Source organism: Rhipicephalus microplus, chromosome 8, assembly GCF_043290135.1.
Source record: "Rhipicephalus microplus isolate Deutch F79 chromosome 8, USDA_Rmic, whole genome shotgun sequence".
Taxonomy (NCBI): domain Eukaryota; kingdom Metazoa; phylum Arthropoda; class Arachnida; order Ixodida; family Ixodidae; genus Rhipicephalus; species Rhipicephalus microplus.
The window spans coordinates 31,993,898-32,021,269 of NC_134707.1; the positions used below are offsets into that span (position 1 = coordinate 31,993,898).

At 42.2% G+C, this 27,372-nt stretch overlaps 1 protein-coding gene across 1 annotated transcript in view; it reads right to left on the reverse strand.

Annotated features, from left to right (window-relative positions):
• LOC142768442 (uncharacterized) overlaps positions 1-27,372 on the reverse strand; it is a 70,581-nt gene that overhangs the window by 24,640 nt on the left and 18,569 nt on the right. The window contains exons 4-5 of the mRNA XM_075870414.1: positions 25,633-25,754; positions 1,703-1,761 (exon numbers count right to left, since the gene is read on the reverse strand). Of these exons, the coding sequence (XP_075726529.1) occupies positions 1,703-1,761; positions 25,633-25,754 (181 nt within the window). The remainder of the gene's footprint in view (positions 1-1,702; positions 1,762-25,632; positions 25,755-27,372) is intronic.

A 27,372-nucleotide genomic window follows, 5' to 3' on the forward strand; every position in this document is an offset into this window, starting at 1 on the left:
AACACGCTCCCATCTTAAGCTGCCCTCAAAGCGTTGAAGACAGCCACTCGCGACGATCCACAGATCTCATAGCCAAATTATTTCTAAGAATATTTTTTGTCAACCACACAAACCAACTGACTGACGCAAACGACAAGCCTACCACCTACAAACACAAGCTGGCTAAAAGCATTTTAGGCTTTGAACATTACATTTGTGAAGTCCAGCAAACTTTCTCACTTAGAAGTGTTCAACTATTGCCAGTTCTTATGAGCTATATATATTTATTTTCAGACCTCAAAATGTTCTTACGTTTGATGGCGGAGAGCTGTACTTCGGGCTCTTACACTTACACATTGAACTTAAGCTCGATACACCTAGCGCAAATAACACAAACAAACCGTTTCTGTGCCTTCAAAATTTAGGCATTTTGTATTTTGTTTTTCAATGCGCGGTGAGTGGATGAGCGTGCCTAAACTCATGTAGTCGCGCGCTGTACGAAGCAGCAGAAGATGGAAGGGTCACTGCGCCTCCCTCAAAGAAGTGGCAAGAGGCATGTACTACACCCATTGGGAAGGCTGTAAGAAGGGAGCGGGCAGGTTTAGTCTAGCCCGGCCCTGAGGCGACAAATATTTTGTAGAGCGCTAACGTGTCTGCTTCGTGCCTCTCCTCTATTTCAACAAACGAGGGTGAGAGGCAACATGGATGCGCTGATGTGAGAGAGCGAGGAAGGCGTGTGTGATGAATTGTAAGGGTGAAGAAGAAAGAAGTTTTCCGTGAAGAAAAAGAAAACGAGAAAGTGGTGGGGAGCTGAGGATGTACACGCGTCGCCTAGTGCCTGTTTTTGAACCGGTTGTCAGAAGTTCACAATGGCTAGCTTGAAATGCCTAGACAGGGGCCTTAACTCCTAGTGGTTTTCTGTGTGTATGAACCATATCGAATGGATTGAAGAGTCCCTAATGAAATGCTTATACCTGTTGCTGGAGTGTACTGAACTTGTGAATAAATTACGACTGTGCATATTTTCTGTTTTTTGCTGAGTGGAAGCTTCAGTTTGAGATCGTCGCAACTGTGTCCTGCTACTATAAATTGGTGTGCCACTGCTTTGGGTAATTTTACAAGTGCGCTTTTTGAAATGTCCGCCAAACACAAACCCTGTTTTCAGATTTATCAATCGCACGACCCACAATACATATATGTAGTGACTTCCGTATCAGGATCGGCTGTTTTGCAGGTTTCGGTACACCTCACAATTACGATTTGTCCATAGGTTCATTAACCTTTCACTGTAGAAAGTGAGAAGACAAGGCTAGACGTTTGGACAATAGAATGGAATAGCATGTATTTTGCATTCCCAATATGTGCAAGTTTTCAATAGTAGCGAAAAAATCAATAACATACAAATCATCAAGTTGATGACTTACGGTATTGAAAATTTCGAAGCTATCGCAAGTCACATATTTGTCCTTTCGAAAATACACAAGTTAAAACAAAATGTCACGCTACACTTCAAGCAAACACATAGTTTCTCTTTATCTAAAAAGTTGCTTCACCAATCAGCAGCTTTTTCTAACTGAAAATACTTTTTTGTTTTAGAAGTCAAGAGGTAATGAAATTACGCCTACATAATTTTCTCGTAGATAAATTATGTAAATAATAATTTACTGTCATAAATATTCAATAATTGCTCGCATGAATAATACAAGCAAAAAAACTTGCGTACCTGACTGACCAGCTCTACCAAGCGTGGTCATAAAGGTACCACTGAACATATACGTGCTCCTGAAACAGAAAAACAGTGCCATGAATATCATTTGCTCTAGTGCTCCACTTTAATTGCTCTAGTGTGGCAACGTTTTGTCACACAAGAGCTGCTCATTGTAAAACTCTATAATACACTGTTCAAACCTGTGTTCCGGATTGTGCACCTCCATTCCATCCCGATTTCATTCCAGGAAATTGCAAATTGCTATGAGTCCATTCTTTTCAATTTCTTGGATTTAAAAAACTTAGCCCATTTCCACTCTGAGAATGACAAGACAGGTCAATATCATTCCTACAATTCATCAACGTAGGAAATGTATAACTTTATAGCTTTATTGAGCTAAGAATAATTGTAGCAACCCAAAATTGATCTGACCAGATGCATAAAAAGCGCAAAAGTACGCTAAACACGTTACTACAGTTCAGCGATAAAAGCTTGGTGACTCCTCTCCTGCAGTACAACAATACAACTACTTGCCATAGAGGCAGTTCTCCCGCTACCTATGGTACTTGCAGATCAACACAATCTTAAAGCGAGTTAGTAAACAGTTGGCAACGCATGCATTTATTTGTTTTGAGCGTATTTTACGACCTTCGGGAAATCTCTTCACTCTGCCAACCACTGGCAAAGCTTAAAACGTGTGCAGTTAGTAACCAGGAAGGCTTTCTAGGTCGTGTAACCTAATTAAATATGCCATATAGATGCCATATCTCTCGTAAACACCACCGTATATCTTGCAGTAATTGTGACAATCTCGAGAAACATTTTGACCAATCTTAATTTTGTTAATTACTCTGGAATTAGAAATTCGTGCTAAGTGATTAGAAAGATAGATATATAATGCAAGAAGATGATGTGTACAAAAACACAATATTTCTCTGAATTCTATGGCTTTTAATCTGGTACAAACTGTGCTATTACGAACAATCTTGCGTTCGCATTTGCGTGTATTTCCTCGTCTATGATTTGCTCATGCCTGTATGTATGCTGCGGTCATGCTAGTTGCCATTGTAATTACATCAAGTAATTAGCGGCCACCAATGATTTTACGGGTACAATTGCACTTCGCTTTTTGATCCTATATATACCTCTCTAAATAATTAGCTTCATGTGGCATTGCGCATGCACCTATAAAGACCCCTAACTAAAAATTCAGTAATGTATAACTATTCAAGTCGGGACTATTCACGAAGCACTTTTCAATCTTGCAGTTTTCACTAATCAGCAATTTACTACCTTCACTTACTAAGAGGTAATGCTTTTTATGATAAGTAAATGAATTATGTTTAGTTTGTGAATTAAAAGGCTTTTTTTTAGGATTGCATGTTTAAACAAACAATGTTTTACTATTGTTCAAGCTTGAATGCATTTATGCTAAAATGATGGCTTAGGCAACCGTCGGGTACGGATTCGGGGAGGTGCCACCTTGGTTACGTGAGATCGCCTGCTTTGGCTGGCTACCCAAACAAGTGCTTTCAACAGTCTATTTCATGTCTCGCTCTGTATGGTTCACCTTGAACAGCAGCTCATCGCAAACACAGTTGACACAACACATCGCCTACGAATGTGTACTGCGCAGACCTTTGCAGTAGATTTTCAGACGAAGGTGTGTAGGCAAGAGGGACAGTATTAAAAAAATGTAGCGTAATATGTGGTGAGGCTGCGCGATAGCTAGTACATGAAAACTTGCAGTAAACAAAAGCATCCAATTGGCGTTATTATGCGCCGCAATTTACAGAAGCACTTTTTCCAATATGGGCCCCAGTCGCCGACGGCGGCAGAAGCAAGTATAAAGTGAAGGATGGGGGGGGGGGGGACAGCAGGAGGCTGTCGTGACACTGATTGGCTAAAAATCAGATGGTGTTGGATAGGCATAGCGGGACCATGCAGTTCCGCAAGACGGATGTGATAGCACAGAGCCGCGGTTACGCAAATAGAGAAAAACATCAGAGCAACACACTCTGTGTATAAGGACAGAATTATAGGCGATGCGTTGCTGTTATATGTTCCATGCTTGTAATCAGCCATTTTTTAAATACTGCTTTAGTGTTATGAAGGTCTGACTTACTAATGTTTGAAGTTTGAAAAAAAACGCGTTGAAGAAATTGTCCTCTATTTTCGGGAAAAGGCATAAATATATTTTCATTGCCATCTGTGAAAATGAGCTTAAATCTGTTCTTCCAAGCTTTATCGCCATTCCATTCCGGGGTTACGAAAATATGGAATTATTGCGGATTTATTTCGATTCCTGAGAGGGGACTTTACAACGCTAGTTCAAACTCTACTTTTCCGGTTTTCCCTTCACGCTATTTAATTCTCACAGTCATAATACGTTAAGATCACAATTTTTCATGCGTGAATGAATAAACTGCACTGAGGTATATTTTATTATATTTAATTTGTATTGTGAACATCATTTTGTCAGAACGCTTCACGCTGTTAGTTCTCAAGCTTGCGTTTTGCTATTTTGAGGTATAACATGTAATCTGGGAATGTTCTAGAATAATGATATTGGTAAGAACTGACAGACCAAAGTGAAAATATATTTTTTTGAACACTAAAGTATGAGTTTGCGTCTACTTGAATAAACACCGCACGGAGCTTTTGTTTTTTAGAAATGTTTTGGGTGTCATCCAAATTTCAGATACTTGGTTGTATCACAACTTTCGTTTGTCTGCTCATAGCGCAGTGTGGTTCGGTGATAGCATTAAGTAAAGCAAATCATTAGGGCATCTTTATTCAGTTGAATGATGTACTTTTTTTTGCTTCTAGGACGCATGTCTAGTACAGTTGTAGGGATGTATGTAAGCACTTATAAATAAAAACGCATGAACTGAGTATTCAATTTTCAGAGACTGATGAGACTGAAACAATTGACTCACAGCGATAGTTATTTTGCATGAAATGAAAGTAAACTGGTTGTTCGTTTGGTGATATTTACAGAGATATAAGTTTAGATTCAAGTTCAAGTTCAAGAAAAGCACATGAGACTGTAATAAGAGGTTATGTACAAGTGTTGCCAGTTTCCCTAACGCGTATAATAAGTGAAAAGGAGCTTACTTTTTCTTGGAATTGCTTGCAGAGTCTTACAGTCACTTGTCACGCTATTCGGTATATTTACATTATCAAGCAAACACAATATTTATGAATTGTTACCTTTTCAAATAGCGTTTTTGTCATTCAATAATGCACGTTTGTTAATGACTGCGCCTTTGAGTGCTGAAGTACTGGTCACCTAAGTGCCCATCACCTCCCCGATTTCATTTGCATTGGAGCCACAATTCAAGCAACGCTATTTACCTGTAACGGGGTGTAGTGGTTAGGCTGCTTGACTGCTCGATCGCAAGTAGCGAGATAGAATTCCTGCGGCCAAGGCAGCATTTCGATAGGAAGCGAAAATGCTTGAGGTCTGCTTACTTACACTTACGTGCTTCCTAAAAAAACCCAGCTTCATATTTCCACATTCTTATAGTCATTTGGAGGCTTCGGGGTGTTAAACGCTATAAATAGCATTAATAATAGCATTGTATAACATGCTCTCAGGTTATACAATGCTCTCAAGAGCATTGTATAACCTCCTTGAATTCTGTTTTTGTTCTTTGTGCTTTTTTGCGGCTGGGAAATTCTTGTTGTTGCTTGAAGCCCCTCTTTGTCATTTGTGAAACCACTGTTATTAGTTCCAATGTTATTACTTGCTTTGTATTTTTATTAATTATTAGTTATTAGTTGCTCGGTAGTTGCTTTGCTTTGTAGTGTCTTTGTATTGTGGCAGAAGTATCACCCACTAGCATTCTTTCCTATGTACCCCCCTTACTCTATGCTCCGTAATAGAGCCTGTAAGGTATTTTTAAATAAATAAATGATCCCTAAGCTACACAATTTTCTCAAGTTTTTTCTTTACAATTAAACGGTAAGCTTGGGCCTGTAAAGCGGTTCATGTACTGTTGCGATGCCTTGTTACCGCCTATTTCATGATAATGCGAGTTTCAATGCGTGGTGAAGGTCGTACTCTTATGCTGGGCAAAAACAAATTCCGAAATATGACCATATTATTGTCTGAACAGTCAGCATGCCATGTTCGTTTTAAAAGTATTACTTTCATTTGCCTTATTTGTTTTCATACGCATTTTCACCCGTGAATTGTACAGCAGCAATTTGCAAGTGTTTCAATGCACCCATTTTTTTCCTGCGCACTGTTTGCTACCTATATATTAATGGTGGGTTTTGAGAATACTGGCATCTGTTGCAGCAAAGGATATGGCTAGCTGGCCCCAAGCGTCCTTCAGGAAAGTAAACATAGGGCAGAACTTCAGGGCAAGATATATGCCTCAAGAGACGAAAGACCTTTTTAATAAAATGTTTACTAAAACGGACTTTTTTTGACCAATCAGCAACGGTTTCTCAAGAAGGGAATCCTTGTACAATAGAAATAGTGTTGTGGTCACTTGTGAGGTCGGTGAAATAATAAAGGTAAGTCGAACACGAGGTGTCTGCCTATAGTGACATGAAGAGCGAATCCTTCGTATCTGTACGGAAGTTTTCTAAATGAATATAATTTAACGAAACTGTATACTTGTGCAAGTTCTCGTGATATATATATATATATATATATATATATATATATATATATATATATATATATGTATATATAAATATATATATATATATATATGTATATATAAATATATATATATATATATATATATATATATATATATATATATATATATATATATATATATATATATATTCATACAGAGAGAGAGATCTACCAGACAATAATGCCAAGGAATGTTTACGGAAAGTTATTAGAAATAATGTAAAGTAAATCAGACGAAAGAAAAGTGGGTGAAAATATAAAGTGCCGTGAGCAGGAAGCGAACCTGCGACCTCAGAATAACGCGTTCGATGCTCTATTACTGAGCTATTACGGCGGCCATTCCCCCAGCAGCTTTATTGGGTCTATATGTGAATTATAACATGGAAGTTTCAGTCAGCGCAACCTGTAGCCCTGGCGGCGAGTGTTGTACCCTCTTTTTATGAGCCTGTATGCCGTAACGCAGCACACGAACTTATTACGAGCGTGCAGCTGACCAATTCTTCCTTGTATACAACCTAACGGCAGCAAGTCTGCCAGTACGAGACCCTCGTTAATGAATAGGGGAAAGATGGGTATACCTAAGGGCTCGGTTTTACGTGTTTTGACACAATAATAATGAGGTCTAAGAGACAATAATGTCAAGAATTGTGTAGGGGAAATTATTAGACCGAATTATTATGTGAATTTGAAGAAAGATAAGTGGGTGAAAATATAACTTGCCGTGAGCAGGAATTAAACATACGACCACCGAATAACGCGTTCGATGCTCTACCACTGAGCTATCACGGCGGCCATTCCTCAAGCCACTTCATTGGTTATATTTTCACCCACTTTTCTTTTGTCTTATTTACTTTACACAGGTTCTAATAACTTCCCCTATATATTCCTTGGCATTATTGTCTGTTATATCTCAATATAATTGTGTCAAAACACGGAAAAACGAACTACCCTTAGGCATACTATTCTTTCCCTTATATATATATATATATATATATATATATATATATATATATATATATATATAGTCAAGTAGATCCTTCGTGAGCGGTCCCAGCGCGGTGTATTTTGACGTTTTGGCCTAGAGTGTGGCCTTCATCAGGATGAAGGTACAGTTTGTTGGAGCTCAGCGTTATACAATCTCAAATCAGAGAAAAAGAGGAAAAAGACAGAAAAAAAGAAAAAAAGGAGAAAAAGAAAAGAAAAGAAAAAAAAGGCAAAAAAATATAAGGAGGACTCTTTCCTCCACTTCCACCCTCATCTCTCTCCCCTTTCTCCCCTTCACCTTTCTGATGCCAGCGGTCTGTGTATGGTTCCTTTCACTAACGCATTCTTCTCGACCAAACGGCGCCTCTAGGCTCTGGTGGTTCGGTGTGGGGCAAAAAAGAGCTTTTTTAAGAAGTTTAAGCCTTTAAATACCCGGCGCCCCGTCAACATTTCGTCGTATGAAGAGGGGTACCGCGTATTGCGGCAGAGGCTGGTAAACGGGCGCAATGCAAATTCCTTGCCCGCTTCTGCATTTCGCGTGCAGTAGGGGCCTCCCGGCTGTGTACAGGGTTGCTGTTGGGCATGCCATGCTTGGCACAATTGATTGGGTAGAAAATAGAACAGAAAACAGACGACAGCTGTACTTAGGAAGAGTAGTTACGCTTGGAATTGTTTTGAGTTGTCCAGTGCCCTTTGCAGCTGCCGTGCCATGAACTCAGTTACTATTTTAATTATTGCCGTTATTGTTTTCTAATTACTTAATTGCTGCAAGTGAACCAGGATTCTTATTTATTCCTCTATCGAGGGTGTTAAATCGGTGGATAAGGTATGTCTCTCCTTGTTCACGTTCTCGGTTTGATTTAAATCCCGTCTCCAAGAGCGTTACTGATAGTTTGTCGAATGTATGGTCGGGAAGATTAAGATGTTTCGATAGGGGGTAGATTTGGGGCTGATTTCGCATGGGCTCTGTGATTATTGAAGCGAATCTTAAATTGTGTTTCTGTTTGTCCGATGTACTGCATACTACACACGCTGCATTCAAGTAGGTAAGCCACATTAGAGGAATCGCATGTTAGGTTTCCTCGTATGTTAATCGAAAACTTGGATTTTGTGCTGGTTGCTTTGTGTGTTTTTCGCATTGCCTTACATACAAGACATCGTGACTTTAAACAAGGTCGGCATGAAATATTGGGGGGTGATGTATTGATTTGAGAGTGGACAAGTGTGTCTTTGAGGTTGCGTGGTCGTCGGTAAACGATGCCTGGAGCGGATGGGAATGCGCGTTTCAGACCTTCACTTTGTTCCAGAATGTTGTAATATCGTTTAAGGATTTTGTTTAAATTGGGGAAGTTTGTACTGTAAGTCAAGCAGAGGTTTGTTCGTTGTGGGTCTTCTTGCGGTGGTCGCTCCATAAGTAAGTCATCACGCTTCAGTTTTCTCGCTTTTTGAACAGCGTTATCAATTACATGGGGGGGGGGGGGGTATTTTTGTTTTTCGAGCATAAGTTTTAGCCTCTGTGAGCTCGTGTCAAAATCAGCGCCTCTTCAGCAGATTCACTTAAACCGGTGAGCATGGCTGCTGGAATACTGTTTTTACAGTGGCACGGGTGATCGCTTTGGTAATGGATGTATTGTTGTCGATCCGTTGGTTTGCGATAAAGAGTTGTAGAGAGCTTGTCCTCTTCTATCGTTATGGTGACATCAAGAAAATTTACGGTTACTTGCGAGTATGCGTGTGTGAAGTGTATGTTCGGATATACAGCATTGTAAGTGTCGATAAAGCTGAGAAGTTCGTCTTCACTGTGGGTTTAAATAAGAAAGATGTCGTCTATGTATCTGCTGTATAGCACTGGTTTCAAGAAACTTTGTGCAAGAAATTCCTAGTCTAGCTTTTTCATGAATATGTTGGCATAATTGGGTGCCATTTTGGTGCCCATAGGGGTCCCGCTGATTTGTCGAAAATACTCTTGGTTAAACTCGAATGAATTTCTTTCGAGGACCATCCTCGTCAAAGTTGCGATGGCAGAGAAATCTGGGGTGTTAGATTGTCTATGGTTTTGTGTACATGTTTTGTAATGCAGCTATGCCGTCATCGTGAAGAATATTTGTATACAATGAAGAGACATCAAGAGTAACCAAGTACGAGTTTTTCGGCACACAGAGACCTGCAATGTCTCGAAGAAAATGTGTGGTGTCTTTTATGTACGACGCGAGGGTGCATGAAAAGTGGCTTATTAGTTTGTCCACGTACCCTGATAAGGGTTCAGTTATTGTACCGATACCTGATATGATTGGTCAACCTGGGTTACCAAGTTTATGAATTTTTGGGAGGATGTAGAAGCGACCTGAGCGAGGGTATGCTGCTCGCATCAATTTGTGGTCAGTGTTGGTTATCTTTCCTGCATCCAACAGTTTCTTTAGTTCTGTTGATACGATGCGTTTGTATTCGTCTGTCGGATCACCTGGGAGGCGTTCGTAAAGCTTGAGTTGTCTAGTTGGCGGTATGCTTCTTTTAAGTATTTGGTTGTATTGAGGCATACAATTGCTCCTCCTTTGTCAGCGGGTTTTATTGTTATGCCTGTACTAGATGCCAGATTTCTCATACTCATTTTTTCAGGTTTTGTCAAGTTTTCTCGGTTTCCTTTCTGTCTGTGGTATTCATGTACTATATCTTTCTGTACTGCGGTGATATAAAGGTCCAGGCACTTGTCTCGATTACTGTTCCGTGTCCAAGTGCAATCATTTGTTTTACGACGTTGAATTGTTTCTCGTGGTTATAAGGCCTGTCCAAGAAATATTCGCGCGACCTTAAGCTTCTAGCGGAGTTGTCAAGGTCTCAGAGCAAGTGTAATTCATATATATATATATATATATATATATATATATATATATATATATATATATATATATATATATATATAACCCCGGTCGTCCTATAGTGTCAAGCATTGGCACTGTCACTGAACTACTTTCAAGCTATGTCGATGGCCTGATTAGTATACTACCTCCAACTTTTCCATCCTATCTGAAGGACACTTCTCATTTCCTCACTGACATCAGCGATCTGAATATACCTGCTGACTCATTTCTGGTAACATTAGATGTTGCGTCACTTTACACTAATATTCCCCACAAAGACGGCATTCGTGCAGTAGTGGATGCTTATAACGACTCATCATGTGACAAATCTGTTGATAGCTGTACATTAGCCACATTATTAAAACTCATCCTGGAGTTTAACAATTTTCAGTTTGACGGTGTTCACTACGTACAAGTTAGTGGCACTTCAATGGGCACCAAAATTGGTCCAAATTACGCGAATATATTTATGGGCCAATTAGAAAATCATTTTCTTTCAACGCGCAGACTACAGCCATATTACTACAAACGTTTTATAGACGACATATTTTTTATCTGGCATCACGGCGAAACGAAACTAATGACTTTCATTGCAGACTTTAACAAGGTTCATCCATCCATTTCATTGTCACATTCGTACTCGAAGGCATCCATCTGTTTACTGGATGTAACAGTATCCCTTTGCGGCGAAAAATGATCTACTAAAGTATACAGAAAACCCACCAACGCTCACCGATACCTTCATTTCAAAAGCAGCCATGTAAAACATTGTAAGACGAGTATACCCTACAGTCAAGCACTTCGTTTCAAAAGACTGTGCTCTGAAAATTCAGACTTTGTTGAAAACTGTGATAAGCTTCGTGATGCCCTAACTGTACAACAGTACCCGCCTCAGATTATCGACAATGCAATTATGCGCGCCGATGCAATTGACCGAAGAGCACTTCTAAAATCAAATAAAGAACCAGCGCACCGGAAACACATCAATTTAATTCTGACACATTCTCCGTCAATTCCAAATGCTAACGCGATCCTCAAAAAGCACTACAACATACTAATGCAGAGCAATCGTCTCAAAGACGTCTTTCCGGAGCCTCCACGAGCAGTTTACCGCCGATCGAGAAACCTACGAGACATACTTACGTCATCCAAACTATCAACGCCAGCCCCAGTGGGGTGTCACCCATGCAACAAGGCACGCTGCAAGGTTTGCCCCCACATGACCACGTCGCTTATTGTTAAGAGCTCTGCGTCGAACTTCACTCTCTGGATAAAAGGCCATTTCGACTGTGACACGAGCAATGCAATCTACTTGCTCCAATGCTCATTGTGTGACCTCCAATATATTGGTCAAACAGAGACAGCTTTCCGGTTGTGCTTTAATAATCACAGGTCACACGTAAGGTGCCTGCCTAGCCTTCCCCTGTCCAAACACCTCGCTACCCCGGGCCACTCTTTCGACAACATAACTGCCACAATACTCGAATCTGGTTTCAAATCGCACTACGAAAGGGAAGTTCGTGAATCTTTTCTTATTCATAAATTTAACGCCATAGCGTCTGGAATAAACGAAAACCCAGGGAGGCTTACGTTTTTACCGGCAAATCAGATAAACCAACCGCCGTAGCCCACATACACGTTTGTCCACTGCCGTGATTACGTTGCGGTGTCATTGTTGACACATTAGTTTGTTGACCAGAATGCATGCACACTCTGTTACCACATTTGTGACAGCAATGGTGATATTATGCTCATGTATATTTTATTGACAACGAACGTAACTTACCATGGCATTGCCTTTTTTTGTTCATTCACAAATGTTGCGATATCACAAGTGTCCATCATATTATTTGTATCTATGCTTTCAAGTCACCTTGCCCTACCATATTCTGTATAGCGCGCTGCTTCTCCGCTATCAACAAAATGCTGTGCATGTCTGAATATCTTTTTGTTAACATGTATGTCAATATTGCTAAGAGTGATGATTCACAATTGGGGGCCCCCATGCTATGTCTTTATAAGAAGTGCGTGTTAGTGTAATATGCACGTATGCCCTGACGAAGGCCGGTCCCCGGCCGTAACGTTGGCAATAAAGCATCGTTTTTCGTTTGCTCGTTCGCTTCTTCTGGTGACTTATAACTCGACCGGAATCCAGGAAGACTTTCAAGATATATATATATATATATATATATATATATATATATATATATATATATATATATATATATTGCTAAATGCATGTATATTGATATTCTACGGGGCGGCGCGTGTGTGTGCCTGACGAGGAAGACGAAGGGTTGTCTCGGCTCGATCGCTGGTGTACCGGGCACGCCATTACCGCTGGTTTAGAATATATTTGATCCCCAGCCTCGTCGTTACGGCGTCTCTTCTTTTCCGTAACATATTTGGTAGAGGTGCGGGGTAAAGGGCAAACGTCCTTTTTCGTGATTCTATTCAGATGACGGTAATCCACGCAGAAGCGCCACGTGTCATCTTTCTTTTTAACGAGCACAACGGGGGACGCCCATGGGCTCGAAGAGGGTTCAATAATTCCTTTGGCTAACATCTTGGTGACTTCTTGTTGAATTATTTTACGCTCGGTGGCAGACACCCGGTATGGTCGCCGATGAATGGGATGAGAATCACCTGTGTTAATGCGGTGCTTGACGTGTGAAGTCTGGCCGAGTGGACGGTGGTCGACGTCGAATATGTCGCGGTATGAAGCCAAAAGGTGGCACAGCGCGATTGACTTCTCAGGTTTGAGGTCCGGGGCGATCATGGAGCGTAAAGTCGCATCAAGGCACGTGACATCCTGCGAGTGATGTGGGTGCTCGGGACATACGTCTGCCGTAAAACAGGTGACGTGGTCGTCAATTAAGGGCCTTAGTGTGGCGACCGAAATTCCTTGGGGTAGCACTTGTTTTATGAAACCGAAATTGATAACAGGTAAATATGATCGGTTAGAGGCAATGCTTACGACAGAGTGTGGGACAGTAATGTCACGCGCGAGGAGAACATCAGTAATCGGCGTCACGATATAATCCCCGTCGAGCACGGGAGAAGGTGTTGCCAATTCGATGATTGTGAGAGCTTTAGGCGGTATCCGGAAGAAGTCAGTGGTGCACAATCTGTTCTGGAGTTCAGGGTGAGAATCCGGGAGAAGAGGAAGTTCTAGGCAGATAGTACCGGCGGCACAATCGATGAGGGCAGAATGCGTCGATAGGAAGTCCATGCCGAAGATTAGGTCGTGGGGGCAATTTTCAAGCAACGTAAATAAAACGGGAACATGGCGGCCGGCAATACTAACACGAGCGTTACACATTCCAGTGATGGCCACAGTTCCACCATCAGCGACACGGAGGGCTTTAGTTGCTGCAGGCGTGAGGACTTTTTTGAGCAGGCGACACAGATGAGCACTCATTATAGACACTTGAGCTCCGGTATCGACTAACGCTGTCAAAGAAATACCGTCCACATACACCTCAATCAAGTTCGTATCAGTGGGGAGCGTCAATGGAGGATCTGGATCATTCGCAAGCGATGCAGCACTACTTCCCGGAGCTGCATGATCTAGTTTTCCATCTGAAAGAATCCACAGTTGACCGGCGACGGATAGCGGCGTGGTTGGGGCGATTGGGAACGGCGACGTTGAGGTGGCGGCGAACGAGCAGTGGAGCGGCTGTTGGGGATGTCGGAAGAAGGGTACACACGACTGGGCGAATACCGACGGGAGTCCTCGTATGGTCGATTAGAGGAAAATTGTCTCCAGTTTGAGGGCGTCCAAGTGCTGCGGCGGTAGCGGGAGATATGGCCAACTCGGTGGCAGCGGAAGCAGATCGGCTTGTCGTCTGCAGTTCTCCATTCCGCCTGATTACGGAATCGCGGAATAAATTGTAAGTCATGGCGTGGTGCATTTGTTGTCATTGGTCTGGAGACGGGTCGGGAGACAGAGCAGGCCACAGGCAAACCAAGCTTTGCAATTTCCTGCCTCACGACGGCTTGAATAACGGAGACCGGCGGAGGCGTTTCTGCGGCGCCATGGTCGAGCGGATGTGGAGGAAATGATGTCGGACTTGACGCCTCAAGCTCCCGTCGAACTATTCGTGTCACGCTGTCCTGCATGGGTGGTGTGGCACCGAGATCAGTGCAAGTGGATGTAACAGCCGTGTTTGGTAGCCGCGTAAATTGAGGCCGAACACGGCGGCTTTTGGCCATATCGAAGCGACGGCATTCCTTGATAGTCATATCCACGGTCGTGACGTTATTGTAGACGAGCAAATTGAAGGCGTCGTCCGCTATGCCCTTAAGTATGTGGCCCACCTTGTCACTCTCTGTCATTTGCTGATCGACTTTTCGGCACGACGCAAGCACATCCTGTATGTAAGAGACATACGACTCTTTTGACAACTGCACACGAGTGACGAGTTCTTTTCGCGCTTCCATTTGGCGACCGGACGGGTCCCCAAAGATGTCGCGTAGTCGCTCCTTGAAGATATCCCAACTGGTGAGCTCGGTCTCATGGGTGTCGAACCAGACCCGTGGGGTGCCGTCCAAGTAAAATATTACGTAGGCGAGCATCATGGTAGGGTCCCATCGGTGTGTGTGGCTAACACGCTCGTACATACAGAGCCAGTAGTCGACGTCGAGCCCAGGTTGTGCGGAGAATGTACCTGGATCACGGGGGGTGGGCATCGTCAGGTATGTAGTGGCTGGAGCTACAGATGGAGACGCTGACAAGCTGCTGTCATTGGTAGCCATGGCCGGAGACTGAATGGTGCGGCCACTGCGAAGCTTCGTGGTGAAGACAGGGAGCGTTCCACCTCCACCAAATATATTCCCAACATTGTTGTATATTCCCCAACATTTGAGACCCACCTTCAGCGTTTGTCAGCTATTCTCGACATAATCCGCACTGCAGGCCTCAAACTGAACTCGTCAAAGTGCCGCTTCGGACGCCGGCAAATTACAGTGTTGGGCCACCTTGTCGACGCCTCTGGTGTGCAGCTGGACCCCGAGAAAATTCGTGCAGTCACTAGTTTTCCTGTACCCCAGTCAGCCAAAGACGTCCGGAGTTTTGTAGGACTTCGCTTCTATTTTAGAAGGTTTGTGAAAGATTTCGCAACCATCGCTCGACCCCTCGCAGAGCTTCTAAAGAAAGACGTCACATTTACGAGGGGTACCGACCAAGCTGCTGCTTTCTCTCACCTGATCACGCTACTGACGACTCCACCCATATTGGCTCACTTTGACCCATTCGCTCCGACGGAAGTTCGAACTGATGCTAGTGGTCACGAAATCGGAGCCGTGTTAGCCCAGCGCCAACGGGGACACGACCGAGTTGTCGCCTACGCTAGCCGCCTCCTCACAGCTGCTGAGCGCAACTACTCTATTACGGAGCGTGAATGTCTTGCCAGTAGTGAGGCCGGCGCCCGAGCCGGCCATCACTACTGGCCGGCTCGGGCGCTGGGCTCTGCGACTCCAAGAGTATACCTTTACGGTGACGTACAAGTCCGAACGCCTACATCAGGACGCAGACTGCCTGTCGCGCTACCCGGTCGCTGAGTCGAGCACTATGTCTGACACCGACACCGAGCCTTGCGTCTTTTCTCTTTCGCAAATGACATGCATCGGTGACGAGCAGCGCTATGATGCGTCCTTGCGTGCTATCATTTAGTGCCTCGAATCACCGTCTTCCAGTCAGTCCTATCGCTCGTTCGTGCTCCAGGATGGTGTATTATACCGCCAAAGTTTTGAGCCGGATGGACCGGCTCTGCTGCTTGTCATTCCGAAACACCTTCGCTCGGAAGTTCTACATGAACTTCATGACCTTCCGACTGCTGGTCACCTTGGTGTGTCACGCACTTACGACCGAATACGCCGACGCTTCTACTGGCCACGGCTTGCACGCTCAGTCAGAAGGTACGTTGGGGCTTGTGAGAAATGTCAGTGCCGCAAGACGCCATCGACACTTCCCACCGGACGCCTTCAACCACTTGATATTCCGTCAGAACCATTCCTCCGCGTTGGCTTGGACCTACTTGGCCCTTTTCCCTTGTCTTCCTCGGGTAACAAGTGGATAGCCGTGGCCACCGACTACGCCACGCGTTATGCCATCACACGAGCTCTCCCAACAAGCTGCGCCACAGATGTCGCCGACTTCCTCCTCAAGGACGTGATTTTGCAACACGGAGCCCCACGGCAACTGCTTACAGACCGTGGCCGCACCTTTTTGTCGAAGGTCATAGCCAACATCTTGCAGTCCTGTAAAACGAGACACAAGCTGACTACGTCATACCACCCGCAAACCAATGGACTCATGGAGCGCCTAAATCGAACTCTTACAGACATGCTCGCTAAGTATGTTTCTACCAACCACACCGACTGGGATCTCGCGTTGCCGTACGTCACAATTGCCTACAATTCTTCGCGCCATGACACTGCCGGTTACTCTCCATTTTTTCTGCTGTTTGGCCGAGAACCAACATTGCCTCTAGACACCGTCATACCATCCCCTGGAGTACCGACCAGTGAATATGCCATGGACGCTATCACTCGGGCCGCTCACGCACGCGAAATCACCCGTACTCGCCTTCTGACCTCTCAAGAGAAGCAACGGCGCTTGTATGGCCAACGACACCGCGACGTACACTTTCCACCTGGTTCTTTGGTACTGCTCTGGTCTCCGACCCGTCAAGTGGGCTTGTCAGAAAAACTGCTTACTCGCTACACAGGCCCATACCGAGTCCTTCGTGTGGTTACGCCTGTAACATATGAAATTGGTCCTGCCACCCCGTTGCCTTCATGTGCCCAACAGGCTACCGATATTGTACATGTTGCACGCTTGAAGCCCTACAACTCTCCTAGTGACGTTGACATCTAAATGCGCCGAGACGGCGCTTGCGCCGCCGGGGGTTATGCTACATGCATGTATATTGATATTCTAGGGGGCGACGCGCGTGTGTGCCTGACGAGGAAGACGAAGGGTTGTCTCGACTGGATCGCTGGTGAACCGGGCACGCCATTACCACTGGTTTGGAATATATTGAATTCCCAGCCTCGTCGCTACGGCGTCTCTTCTTTTGCGTAACAATATATATATATATATATATATATATATATATATATATATATATATATATATATATATATATATATATATATATATATATATATATATAGGCTGCAAGTTCGGATCCTGCCCACGGCAAGTTATCTTTTCACCCACTTTTCTTCATATTTACATTAAAATTCGGTCTAATATCTTGTCCTATACTTTCCTTGGCATTATTGTCTGTAATATCACATTAAAACTGTGTAAAGACACAGAAAAACAAGCCCTTAAGTATAAACTTCTTTCCTTAATTCATTACGAGGGTCACGTACTGGCAGACTTAGTGCCTTTAGGTTGTATACGAGGGACTATTGGTCAGCTGCCCACTCGTAATAAGTTCACGTGCTACGTGACGTCAAATAGGCTCAAAAGAGTGTGCTACACTCGCCGCCAAGGCTACTGGTGGCGCTGACTGACACTCCCACGTTTAATTCACATATAAACCCAATAAAGTGGCTTGGGGGATGGCTGTCGTGGTAGCTCAGTGGTAGAGCATCGAACGCGTCATTCGAAGGTCGCAGGTTCGGATCCTGCCCACGGCAAGTTATCTTTTCACCCACTTTTCTGCATATTCACATTAAAATTTGGTATTTGGTCTAATATCTTCTCCTATACTGTCCTTGGCATTATTGTCTGTTATATCTCATTATTATTGTGGAAAAACACAGAAAAACGAGCCCTTGAGTATACACTTCTTTCCTACATATATATATATATATAAATATATATATATATATATATATATATATATATATATATATATATATATATATATATATATATATATATATATATATATATATATATACATATATATATATATATATATATATATATATATATATATATATATATATATATATTTGTGTGTGTGTGTGTATGGCGTTCTATTTATCACCCAGCGCAATTAAAAAAAACGGTGTTTCGAGAAGTAGTGTTAGGCCATAATGTTTTCACTCTACTCTTGTAACCGCTACTAAGTTTTAGTTATTGACATTTATGTATTGAGTCATAATCATATTTGAAACTCAAAAAAGTACTCGGCTAAGTGTCAAAATGTCAATGAGGGAGATGTGCATGTGTTGAAACATCTGTCTGAGCAAGTTTCAGCAACGTACTAATATCGCTCTCATTTGTTTGATAATAAATAAAGCCCGCGAAGCACCAAAAATAACATGTGACAAAACCGCAGCCGACATCAAAAAGAAGCACCCTCAGAAAGGTAACTTGGAGACAGCCAGTTGCAATGAAGAAAATGTTGACAACACGAAATTCCGATTGTGCTTTCTTCCAATTCTCGTCCGAAGAAACGCGACATCTTGATCTGACAAAGCCAAGCTGTGAATACCCTGTTTAGAACAATGTCCCGGTAGTGAACAGTTGAACGTGAGATATAAATTGTGATAGTGACATGAAATTATTCTCTGCAAAACAACGACTCATGCTGTTGGCACCCGCCTCGAACCCTTGCCAACGTGCCAACCGCTCTCTCTGGCAACGAAAAAGAGGTAAAGCAACTGCTTCCAATAAGAATATTTGAGGCCGCCGTATTTTTGCGGGTGTGAGAACAGTCACATGTTATTTTTCATATCTCTCTCTTTCTTTATTCACCGAAAAAAATTACAACGCAATTATTACGTCGTTGGGAGTAACATAGAGAGGTGACATTTCAACTGGTGCACTTCTGCCTCGTTATCTTTTGATAATTAGGTTAGCTCTTTTCGAGTAACAAATATATTTAGAATGATTAGTTATTAGTAATTGACGAGAAAATTAGCAGTGGCTACCTAAGTATACTGGAAAGATGCACAAAGATTTTTTCACGTAGAACTGTATATAAATATATATAAATAAATAAATATATATATATATATATATATATATATATATATATATATATATATATATCTATATATATATATATATATATATTTATATATATATATATATGGGTCATTTCATGTTGAATCTCCGGTCATGCTGAAAAAATTGTGCAGGTTATTAATGGGAGAAGCAGTTATCGGGCGTTAAATTTTGCGAATTTCGCGTTAAACTTTTCCACCCAAGTGAAACTTGGAACTTTTCTTTCAACTGTGACAGTTTATTCATTTCTATATTAACTTTTCCTATTTTTGAGCTTTGAGAATAACTGCAATGTTGTGCATGTTTAGTGTTTCTTTTTATTCAATGATTAATATACTTCAGAAGCGAACGACGTGCAATAGTTGCGACAATATTGTTCTCTGGTAGGAAAAACAGCATTAGGCCTATATTGGGGCTTATTTTAAAATGTAGCTTCTGAATAAAAATATGGCCTTTATATTGTTGCATGATAAAATTTGCCAGTAAAATAGGTAGATAGTTTCAAAAGAGTAGTTATTGTTGTCAGGGCGGAAAAGATTTCCAGTTGAACAACCAGAGTGTAGCAGAAAGTCTGCCTTCGCCTCACCTTCACTGCATAGCACATCCGCGCGGGGTTGCAGCGGGGGCTTTTTAGCAGCGAATATTGTATGGCATACCATTTCTTGTTATATATATTTTTTTAAAATGTGAAAAATATCAAAAAAGAGCTATAGTGCCAATTTTGTTGCATGGTGTCTCCCTCTTTGGACGAGTAAAGGGGAGGTTAAAATGAACCGTTTTATAGTCCCACAGGGAACAGATGAGTGTTGTCGATGGCCTAACATACAGTGTTGGGTTGTGATGTTTGATTGATGATTGATTTGTGGGGTTTAACGTCCCAAAACCTCTATATGATTATGAGAGACGCCGTAGTGGAGGGCTCCGGAAATTTAGACCACCTGAGGTTCTTTAACGTGCACCCAAATCTGAGCTCACGGGCCTACAACATTTCCGCCTCCATCGGAAATGCAGCCGCCGCAGCCGGGTTGCGAACCCGCGCCCTGCGGGTGAGCAGCCGAGTACTTTAGCCACTAGACCACGGCGGCGGGGCGGGTTGTGATGTTTGCGTCTGATAATTATTGCACATGGTCTTAACAATATTCATGAAATATCAAATATATAGTGTTCTGCTGCGACTTCAAGTACAGTGGGTCTCATTTTGGTAGCGGTACCCCATCCTAAGAGCCATCGTCCAGCAAGTCGGAAGAGGCACTCATAAGAACGACAATGACTCATTCACTTGGTTAGTAACTGAGAAGTCGACAAAAATGATCAAGTAATGAAGTGAGAACATGTTTGTTGGAGAGACTGCAGAACTGCCCCAGGCAGCACAAAATGTCGAGCCAACATTGGTTTTACGGCGGCTTTTTGTGGCCCAAGCTCGGGCCAGCGTTGCCGGCATGGCAGGGACACCGTGGGAGCCGTTGACTTTCGCCGGAAATATTGGGCCGGCTTACCCACCTTTCAGCACATGTTGGGCATTCACCGGCAACACTGGCCCACGTTTGCCGCCGTTCTGCAATACTTTCACCCATACTGGCTTAGCAATTGACTTTCAACGGAAACATTGAGCCGAGTTTCCCGCCTTTCTGCAGTACTTCCGCCGATATGGATTTAGCCGATCACTTTCACCGGCACCATCCGACTACGTTTGATGCCATCTCGCTGTCTACTGCTTATATTGACTTAGCTGATGGCTTTTACCGGCAACATTATGCCTAATTGGTCACCGTCACGTCGTATTCCACCACAATGGACCTAGCCGATGGCTTTCTCTGGAAAGACGAGCCCGGTTTACCGCCGTTCCGCCGTACTTTCGCCAATGTCGGCTTAGCCGAGGACTTTACCTCGTAACACTAGACCAAGCTTCTCGTCATTCTGCGATGTCCACAAATGGCCGTGTGTAAAAATTGTGAGTTTAAGGCTTTCACAAGCAGTATGTATCTTTTTTTTTTTCTACGTTGTTGCCGCTCTTGAAGCAATGTTGGCTGAATCACTTGTTAGATTGCATCGACCATGCAGAAATACCTTCTTGACTTCTTTCAATCAGTTATATTGCACTCTCTCGCCTTCCAGAAATCTTCGCCAGCGATGCAGGCAAGGATTTTATGAATAAAATAATGTAAATATTGTTCACATAGAAATAAGGTTAAGGTGAGGCCTAAGGATGCAGGCAAGGATTTTACGAATAAAATTTTCGTGACATAGAATTATTAAGATCCGATATTTAGTTCCCGAAATTCAGTTCCTTGCTCAACGTAAATACGTATCGATCAGCCGTCGAGTATCTTATGTAGGCGAATTCATCACTGGAACATCACGCGTGCGTGCCTCATAGTAGTTTTGCTACGCGTCGCTGTGGTCTTACGGCTATGATGCTTCACTGCTGACCCGACGATCAAGGTGTCAAAGGCCAGACGTGGTGACATTATTTTCGATGGAGGAGAAAACGAGACCCATGTACTTAGATTTACGTGTACATTGGACAATCCCGGTTTTGGGAAGCTTGGTTGGTTTAAGGAAGGTAAACCCAAAGAAGCTCATGAACAAAACTACTCGTCAAATGTATTATGAGTAGATTTGTTCAAGATTCTTTTTAGACTGTGGCAATGATACCAATATATACTCCATATAGTAATGAGTTGGAGGGGTGCGCACTTCATTGTTTATAGCGTATGAGCTGCAGAAAGCAGCTACATCTATTGGTGTACTCATGAAAATATAAAATTGCTTTTATTGTGTCATTCTAATGCCGCATGTATGATTCGGGGTGCGAAGTCACGCCGACTGAGTAGCTTACAGTTAGTCTTAGTTTTCTCTGTGACAATAAATTACTGTAATCACAAGCACCGGGACCTTTCTACTTCGAAATAGGACCTTTGTAATATGACTGACTCGCATTAGATGACCACCTGGTATGAATGTTACGATAGCTGTGACACTTTATAATAGATACCAACTATTCAAGGGCCAGTTTTAATGTACGGCTCTTTGGTAAAATTTTTACCATTGTTGGTCAACTTAGTTAATATATTCGGGTCCCGGCTGCGGCGGCTGCATTTCCGATGGAGGCGGAAATGTTGTAGGCCCATGTGCTGAGATTTGGGTGCACGTTAAAGAACCCTAGGAGGTGGAAATTTCCAGGTGGTCGAAATTCCCTCCACTACGGCATCTCTAGTAACCATATGGTGGTTTTGGGACGTTAAACCCCACATATCAATCAATTAGTTAATATATTCCTCGTCAGCATTCACCCAGACATCTTCGCACGAAACAATTTAGTAGAAAGCTTTATGGTAATGTGAATTCCGTGAAAAAACAGCCCTGAGATCTCATTTTCAGCACTATAACTATTACATTGTTTTAGCGACTGATTGGGTGGCACTGATGTTCCTAGATTTTTCACACAATAAAGTGAATTTCGACAACTTCATTACGAGTAAGCACTCATAAAGTGCACCAACAGTTTCCAATCTGTCTCTGCACGCACTCAAAGGCGCACGTGTTGTGGATAAGCCTGATGGATTTGTGGGGTTTAACGTCCCAAAACCAGCATAAGAATATGAGAGCGGCCGTAGTGGAGGGCTCCGGAAATTTCGACCACATCGGGCTCTTTAACATGCACCCGAATCTGAGCACACGGGCCTACAGCGTCTTTGCCTCCATCGGAGATGCAGCCGCCACAGCAGGGATTCGATCCCGCGACCTGCGGGTCCGCAGCTGAGTACCTTAGTTACTAGACCACCGCCGTGGGGCTGTGGTTAAGCCTAAGAAGTACATTTACTTAGGCGATGTAACATAATTTTACCCCATGAAAGTAGCAAAAAAGATCAGCAAAGCGTCTTCTTGAGTTATTTTGTTCATTATTGAGTAAACTAGGTATGGCCCAAATTTTGCCTGTCTGCATTCGGGTGAACATTTAGCGGCCTGGCTGGTTTATTGTCAAACATACCACCGCATGTAGCCGGTACTATGAAGAAAGGGGGATTGAGGAGTAGTCGACTAATCTCTGGTCGTCTGCTAGAAGTTACCAGCTGCTAATTTCTGGGACTTCGCTCTCTTCGAAAGGTTCAGCTTTAACCGGTTTTGTTGCAGCTGCCACCCCAAGCAGCAAATACATCTGTGGCTCAAAGAGGGCCCCGTCGCCTACTTGTTTGCTCAGAAAGCCTTGTACGAGATATAGAGTCGAGATCACAATTGCGTTTCCTGCCTTGTGGATTTTCTTAGCGCAGAACCGGCCCGATGGTACCCTTCATCAGAGAGGAAATCAGGCCGTCTCAACTGCACACTCTTGCTTTGAATGCATGTCAATTTTTACTTCGGGTTCACAGCCACCGAAACAATTTCTTTGCTGGTGATGGTCATGAGAGTATCTAAGCTGTTTTTGTGAAGTCTCAGGTATAGGTGGATGCGTGATCGATTTACACTAGTGTGTAGGATGAAATGAACCATCCTGGGTGTACATGGTGGAGATGATTTAATATCGTGTGCATAAATGACACTCACTTTGCCATTTCCGGTTCTTAATAAAAATTTTATTCCAACCTATTTTTCTATCGTCCTAGGGTGTTGAAATTGTTAACAACATATGACCATTATTGGCTTGGCTTTTAAATAATTCATTTTCAGCACATTTGGACCACTATGAGAGAGCGAGATGAGAATGATAATATCCCTCTGGAAATCCTGACTGTAGTGTCATTTATGGCCATGATATCGAATGATCTGAAATGTATGCACCTAGGATGCATCATTTCATGACACGCACCAGTGGTAAGCGGTCACGCATCGGCCTAAATATACCTAAGTTATTATAAAAACGGCGTAGATGCACTATACTTTTAATATCTTGCAGCTATATTAAGATCACATTAATCAATTATTAGGAGCTGAACACAACGTACAAATACTGTGTCGTAGGTCATCATATAATAATTATGCCCCTTCGGATTATGAAGTGATTGTACAGAGCCTGAACTTTGATGGTCCAATGGCAAAGATACCATTACACAATTCTAACTTTATAGTTTTTTTGACGTTCTATACAACACATTGCCAAAAAAAAAATCAACTGATAAGAAATTGTGTGATGCGTGCCATTCCCTTCCGAGTAGCCCCTGTTGGAACGCATGCTGACTTCTATAGAATGAAGGCAGGGCAGAGGCAAGCTCTGTCCAACCTTTGTATATATTTTTCTGGTTTACATATATTTCTACATTATATATATATATATATATATATATATATATATATATATATATATATATATATATATATATATATATTGGTAAATTGAAACCTCGCCTTTTGAAACTTTATGTCTTACTAGCAAACAATAGCCACTTTACAATATTATGCAGAAGTATATAGGCTAAAGTTTCACTTAGACTGATACGATACGAATATTGAACCTCAATATTTATTTATTTCATTATTTATATATCTTAAGGGCCTCTAGGGCAATACATAAGGGGGGTTTATTACAGTATTCAGTGACAACAGCAATTTTTTAACAAGAAATGAAGACAAGAAAACATGCGAAACAATATATGTGAAGTGCTATTTTTTGCAATTTTCTCGTAAAATATGTCAAAATTTTTGTGTCAGTACCTGCCAAAGTATTTATATTGAATATTATATGAAGATGTAAGGCACAAAATGTCAATATATTACTGGCGAAAAGTTATCTTTTTATAAAGAAAACGCTAAACATGCAGAATATTGCAATTTTTTCCAAGGTGCCAGTTAAGGAAAGTTAAAACGAAAATGTATAAAATATCATGGTGATGGAAGAAAAGCGCCCTGACACTTAGAAAAGTTGTGTCGTAATAAATCCTCGAACTACTAATATTATATTAAAGACTTAGCGCGACACAGTTTTACTTGGGTGCCCAAAGTTTAAGCGCTGTCAAGGCAACACAAAATGTTTTCGCAAAATATAAAGCCTTAATAAATACTTCTCATATTTATATATACGTGCTCATTTTTTCAACATGATCGGGAATGATCTAAAATTGACTGAGTACACGTGATATGGAATGACACACCCACACCCACACGCTCACTCTCTCTCTCACACACACACACACACACACACACACACACACACACACACACACACACACACACACACACACGCACGCACGCACGCACACACACACACACATATATATATATATATATATATATAAATATATATATATATATATATATATATATATATATATATATATATATATATATATATATATATATATATATATAGAGAGAGAGAGAGAGAGAGAGAGAGAGAAAGATTATCTTTGAATGACCATATTTGGTTGCAGCCATCTTAAGTAACGAAACTTTATTTGAAATAACTGTCTAAGCAAAAAAAATTGTCATGAGCTACGAGATACTTAGAGGCTTGATGTATAAAAAGTTTTTCGCTTACCATGTATAATAGTATAGTATACTGTTGTTAGGTAGGTTCAAATCTTTTCCATAGCTTAAAAGATCCTGCAGTGTTTTGTTATAATCAAAATGTTCATTTTCATAACCTACAGTAAAATTCCTCTGTAAATGTGCAAAAGCATCAGTATTTTCCAGGTTAGTGCTTCCAGCATTTTTTTAAATAACGCATAGAAATATCGGCATTGTACCCCAATTGAGGGATTTTTTCTCTCCATCAATTTTGATTAGAATACAGTGAGAAAAGAGACAAATTTATTTTGTAAAAAACACAAAGTTCTGTCAGTCCACATAAAATCACCAACACGAAAGAAATACGACTGAGCCCAGAAATGTCAAAGATATACGAAGTGAGGAAAACCAAAGGAGGGAAAATGAAGTCATCATTGTGGTCGTGCGCTTGTGATATAGGCTACGTGACAGCTTAATTATTAAACCATTGTTCTCAAAGTATCTGCAGCGAAATTTCGAAGTTTAACGTTGCTGATGAAAAGAAGAGTTGTTCAAGTATTTTGTCATGTTCTGGCAGAGCATAAGAGCAAGATCGTATATTACTTTGGGGAGCTAGGTATCCTGTGAGTGCCTAGCCTTGTAACACAATGTCTGTCATTGCTTCTATGACTCCACTCTTGCACAACCATGAGTGTCTGGCTTACTGCAGCATATACGGATCTGATTGCTCACAGAGGCCTAAATTCAAAGAAAGTTCGGTGCACATACTTGACTAAACAAAATAGATCACCAACGGCACATAATTACTCCTCTTTGATTTTTGCAATCACAATCTTTTATCTCAAGGAAGGAACAAAAGGGAGAAGGCAAGGAGGTTAACCAGAAAGACATCTGGTTGGCTACCCTACACTGGGGTATTAGGGAAGGGGACAAGAAAGACGAGAAAGAAGGAAGAAAGGGTAAAGAAAAAAAAGGGTGGGGAGCAACTGACAGCAATTTCACTGTAGCGTGTAGAACTCTAACACATGTCAGAGGCGTTCACACAAGCCTGTCTTTCTCAGGAAACTCAGCAGGGCTTTCACTGCCTTGTGGGCTGTCGAGGCATGTGGACGTTGCTGTTATAGCACCTGCACAGAAAGAGGCCGATCATCCAGTCGCCGCATTGCATTGGCAAGTACTTGTCTATCTGAGGCAAATTGAGGACAATGGCACAGCAGGTGTTCGATATTTTTGTCGGTGCCGCAAACATCGCATGCCGCACTGTCAGTAATTCCGATTAGCGTGGTATAAGCTTTCGTGAAAGCATTTCCCAGCCAAAGGCGATAGAGAAGCGAAGCTGCACGTTTATGTAGGCCGGGTGGAGGCCGGAGTTGTAGTGAAGGGTTGAGCTCGTGCAGTCTTGTACGTCGTATGCTTAGTGTGTTCCACTCAGTCAGTGTGAGACTGCGGGCCAGTTGACGAATCTGCCTCGCCGCATCCCCTCTTGAAAGCGGAATCGGAACGCTGTTCGCATCTTTATGTGACGTGCAAGCAGCATGATCTGCAGAATCATTGCCACCTATACCACAATGCCCGGGTAACCACTGAAAGACGATGTCGTGGCCTTTTTGTATTAAAAGGTTGTGAAGTTTCACGGTTTGATAGGTTGACTGGTCGTGGCATCCGCGTCGGAGAACTGATATCAGGCACTGTAACGCTGATTTTGAGTCAGAAAACACAGCCCATTTACCTGGTCTTTCTTCTGAATTGATGAGTTCCAGTGCATTGCGCA